Source organism: Primulina huaijiensis, chromosome 17, assembly GCF_012295235.1.
Source record: "Primulina huaijiensis isolate GDHJ02 chromosome 17, ASM1229523v2, whole genome shotgun sequence".
Taxonomy (NCBI): domain Eukaryota; kingdom Viridiplantae; phylum Streptophyta; class Magnoliopsida; order Lamiales; family Gesneriaceae; genus Primulina; species Primulina huaijiensis.
In genome coordinates this window covers 16,862,892-16,867,795 of record NC_133322.1, presented here as the reverse complement: position 1 = coordinate 16,867,795, position 4,904 = coordinate 16,862,892, and the positions used below count along the sequence as shown (strand labels likewise).

The 4,904-nt window shown below is 33.1% G+C and overlaps 1 protein-coding gene across 1 annotated transcript; it reads left to right on the top strand.

Moving 5' to 3' along the window:
* Window positions 1-233: 233 nt before the first annotated feature.
* On the top strand, window positions 234-3,508 carry LOC140963206 (uncharacterized). The gene is made up of 7 exons (XM_073422500.1): window positions 234-318; window positions 534-1,259; window positions 1,336-1,506; window positions 1,594-2,155; window positions 2,231-2,667; window positions 2,755-3,212; window positions 3,289-3,508. The coding sequence occupies exons 5-7, from the start codon at window positions 2,383-2,385 to the stop codon at window positions 3,506-3,508; spliced, it is 963 nt and encodes a 320-aa protein (XP_073278601.1). The 5' UTR covers window positions 234-318; window positions 534-1,259; window positions 1,336-1,506; window positions 1,594-2,155; window positions 2,231-2,382.
* Window positions 3,509-4,904: the final 1,396 nt, after the last annotated feature.

The following is a 4,904-nucleotide window of genomic DNA, read 5'->3' as shown; positions in this document are numbered from 1 at the left end:
TTTGTACTCTATGAAGTTAGATTTCCGTTTCAAATCTTGATACCATATTCCTTTGGTGGCCCAATCCTTTAATTGTTGATCCTTTAACTCTTCAAAATGAATGGCACAACAGTGAATTCATAATGATCCCCATGAGTTCGAAAAGCTGTCTTGTGAATGTCCCTGAAATCCATCCGTATTTGGTGATACCCAGCCCGCAAGTCCAGCTTAGAAAAATTTTCCATTGAATCAATCAATGGTCTAATTCACTAATCAAGGACCATTTAAACAACCATACATTTAACATTTGTAATTAAAATGGCAGAAGAAGAAGTTTGGGTAAGTTTATCATTTTATATTAATTTTATAGAGTTTTTACTTTTAGTTAGATTTGTGGAATTGAGTTTTTGCTTAAACTTTCTTACATATCTGTAACTGATAAATGAATAAACTATTTGTGTTTTTGTTGAGAAATTGTGTTCAACATTGTATTTGTTGTTTATGTTTGAAAAATATTTATATTTTTTATATCATTTCTGTTTTTTCGAGTGTAGGTAAAATTGAAACATCAGTTATTGAGAAAGAATCACTTTGAATGCAAATTAAGTTTAAACTCTCATTTCAAAAGTGTATCAGAAACTATCAAGGAATGCCTCAATGATGCAGAGATGCAGAATATGATTGATGGAACTCAATTTGGTAATTTAATTAAGTATGTAAGTGATTACAATTTATCCAGTCAGATTATATGATTCTTGATGGCTCGACAGTCATGTAAGACTACTAGTGATGAGTTGTGTATGGTTGTGAATCAAAGACCGTTGAGATTTTCGAAAATGGAGTATGCACTTATAACTGGGCTTGATTGTTCAGAAGATTTTCCTGAAGTTGGAGAGACGATGCAATTTCGGGATAGACATTTTTGTGGCAATGAAAATGTATATAGTGAGGAGGTGGCGACAAAACTAATGGAAATGAGAAAAACACCTGAACGCACTATAAATTTGGAAAAATTGAACTTAGCATGTTTGTACTTTGGTGCTGCTGTTCTTTGGCCAGTTCGACAAAAGACGGTTCCTCAAGTTGACAACATGCTTTTGAGTTTAGTGGAGGATTTGGATTTGTTTAACAAATATCCTTGGGGTACGATAGGTTATAACGAAGTTCTTAAAAGTATAAAGTGAGATTTAACTTCAATCAAATTGAAGAAAAAGAAGAAGAACGAAAAGATTGTCGAATATGGAGCGTTTACTTTGAACGGATTTGTTCATCCATTATAAGTAAGATATTTATTTGTTTTGTATTTATTTAGTTAATTTATTTAATATTAAGTTGGCTATAATTTTTTTAATGCAGATTTTTGCATATAAATGTATTCCTGGCATTGCAAGGAAGTTTGCTAAGCGAAGAGATAGATATAACATGATACTTCCGCGTATGTGTGGATGGATTTCAAATGATTGGCATGTGAAATCATCTCCAAAGTATAATGAAGTTGTTCAAGCATCACATGAGTGTTTAAATAGGGTGCATATTTTTCCAATAATTTATTTACTATTTCAAATATATTTAATTGTAATTGAGTGTTGGAATTTTATAATTTGAAATATACAGATGGTTATTGGCGTGTTGACACCTACAGAGTTGGAACTACAAGCCTCATACATTGCAAATGGTCAATTTTCTGATTCAGATCCTAATTTATCGCATGTTCTGCCATTGTTGTCGGAGAGACAAAATGTATATTGCTATGCAGATAGCAGTCCCGAAAACGTTGATCAACCCTTAGAAGAGCAAAATTCTTTTGAAGATATGCAAAGCCAGAGAGCAGATGCACATGACAAACAATCACCTCCACTTCGTCAAGAAGAAGATCGACCACACACCTCCACACATATTGATTCGAGTGCTTTTGTTGGATAGGTTCCCAGTGTTCCAAATTATTTTGTCCAACTTCGAGATTATATAGATGAGAAGTTTAGAAAATTGCAAGCATACGTGGATGAAAGATTTACTAAGATTGAGGAGAAGCTTGAAGAGGTATCTGTCCAGGTAAAAAAACAGGAAAAAAATCCAGCAGAGACATCACGTCAACCAACTAGTATACTTCCAGAAGCAAAGAGACAAAAGATGTTTGATATCAATTGTGTTAATGAAGAAGTCTTGCCATCAGAAGGTAAGTCACATGCTTTAATGGATAAGTCATGTCACCTGATTAAATATTTTTAGATATATATAATTTTACATACAGGTTCTACATCTCCTCTAAATGGACACTCCATGATCCAACCAAGCAAACATATCTTGCACACTCCCTAACAATTCGTAGTTGATGAAGGAGCTTCCAATGCCCAACCAGTTGGAGATGCAAACAATAATGATGATAAGAAAGCTTACAATAACATGTTATTAACCTATGTCAGGGTTAAGAGGCAAATCAAGAAGTCATCGTACTTATCGTCGCCCTTCATGCAATTGTCAGAGACGCCCCCTGTATTAGTTAGCCATCAACTTGGATCATGTAATGGCACATTTCAACCACTTCAAATAGCAAAGTCACCGAAGCTAACTAAAGCTTTGAAGGAGCAAATTAAAACAATGAAAGGCACTCGTCAATGCCTAATGGCCGCCTACGATAAGAAATGGTTTAATGATTTGCTCTTGCCTAGGTCGTGGCTTGGATCTTCTGTGAGTATATATGATTTAATCTATTTAATTAATATATATGTTCTTCATGTGTTTTGTGCTAATCATTAATCTTTTTCTTATTTATAGCACATTAACGAATGCATGAATGGGTTTTTGGTGCTTCAAAAAAAGTATCCTCATTTAGTGGCACAAGACATTGCTATAATGGGTGGTTATTTTAGTGGACTTTTGGGTGTTGTCCATTCCAAAGCTGAAAAGGGTATGTCTCATTGTCATTGGGAGGATTTGATTCGAGTGGCTGAAGGATCAAGTAGAAAATGGAAATCATTGCCATGGAAAGAAACATCATTTATCCTTGTGCCTTACCATGTCCCCAACCATTGGGTTGCTGTAAAAATCGATATAAAGGCCACATCTATCATAATTTATGATTGTGGAATTTGTTTAACCAAAGATATTAACATGGAGTCGTATGTTCGTCCGCTACAAGTTCTAATACCTCGATTATTGAATATTGTGGGCGTAGTAACAACCGATACATGGAAGATTACACGACCGCCGTCATTCCCTCAGAATATTGCTGGGTTTGTTTCACCAAATTAAATTTTATTTTATTTTACATTTATTCCATGATTAATTTTAATAATATTAATTTTGCAGAGATGATTGTGGTGCATGGGTGATCAAGACCATCGAGGTGGAATTAGCTCGTCTCAATCCATATGAAATAAATGACAAGATAGCCGACTCATGTAGACCCTATTTAACAGCATGTACTTGGAACAAAGATTGGATTTGTAGCGATACCATGGTGGTTGTTGGGATGTTTTGTAGCTTTTTTGATTATGTACAACTGCAAACAAAAACTAATGATTTGTAGTGTTTCTACTAGATATTATGCAATTGTGTGTTTTTTTTTCTTTTTTGGATTCCATGGTTTAGTTATTTGTTCCATAGTTTAATTATTTGTTTTACATCCCATGGATTCCATGGTTTAGTTATTTGTTCCATGGATAAGAACTTACGAAATTAAATATAGTGAAATAAGGGAAAAATGACTGAGGGCGACCGAATGGCGACTGGGAGCGACCGAATGATGATTGAGAGATATAACAGAAACAAAGTGAGCAAACTCGTGTTTTATATTTTATTTTCTATATTATGGTACGTTTTCATAGATAAGAAATTACGAAATTAAGCATAGTGTGAAATAAGAAAAAAATAACTGAGGGCGACCGAATGGCGACTGAGAGCGACCGAATGACGACTGAGTTATATAGTAAAAAATAGTGAGCAAAGTCATGTTTATATGCTACTTACTATATTTACTATATTATGGTACGTTTTCATGGATAAGAATTTACGAAATTAAACATAGAAAAATAAGGGAAAATTACTGAAGGCGACCGAATGGCGACTGAGTTATATAGTAAAAAATAGTGAGCAAATTCATGTTTTATATGCTACTTACTATATTTACTATATTATGGTACGTTTTCATGGATAAGAATTTACGAAATTAAACATAGTGAAATAAGGGAAAAATGACTGAGGGCGACCGAATGGCGACTGGGAGCGACCGAATGATGATTGAGAGATATAACAAAAACAAAGTGAGCAAACTCGTGTTTTATATTTTATTTTCTATATTATGGTACGTTTTCATAAATAAGAAATAACGAAATTAAACATAGTGTGAAATAAGGAAAAAATAACTGAGGGCGACCGAATGGCGACTGAGTTATATAGTAAAAAATAGTGAGCAAAGTCATGTTTTATATGCTACTTACTATATTTACTATATTATGATACGTTTTCATGGATAAGAATTTACGAAATTAAACATAGAGTGAAATAAGGCATAAATGACCGAGGGCGACCGAAAAAACAATATTTTCTAGTACATCAAGTAGTTCTATTATATCACTCATATATCATTCAGTCGCTCTCAGTCGCTCTTTGTATTATGACATTATTTTTATATTTCACAATATCACTCCATTATACTATACTAAAATAGAGTAGATAGACCCCAAACGTGAAGTTGCTCGTATTTTCAATTATAAGAATCATATCACTCAGTCGTTCTTTGAATTATTTGACGTCACTTTTATATTTTATACTCACACGATTATAATATACTATAATATAGTAAATAGTCCACAAAACATTAATTTGATCACATTTTATACATTGAATAGTACAAAATATCTTCGATTCATTCATACTAAATCATTAATGTTCAATTACATTTTTTTTAAAAAAAAAAATCTAAC

What these genes read in the sequence shown, in the direction of transcription:
- LOC140963206 (XM_073422500.1), top strand. Translation starts at nt 2,383, where the DNA reads ATGTTATTAACCTATGTCAGGGTTAAGAGGCAAATCAAGAAGTCATCG. An exon ending in GGTCGTGGCTTGGATCTTCT is followed by an intron (nt 2,668 to 2,754) that starts GTGAGTATATAT and finishes TCTTATTTATAG; the next exon opens with CACATTAACGAATGCATGAA. An exon ending in TTCCCTCAGAATATTGCTGG is followed by an intron (nt 3,213 to 3,288) that starts GTTTGTTTCACC and finishes TTAATTTTGCAG; the next exon opens with AGATGATTGTGGTGCATGGG.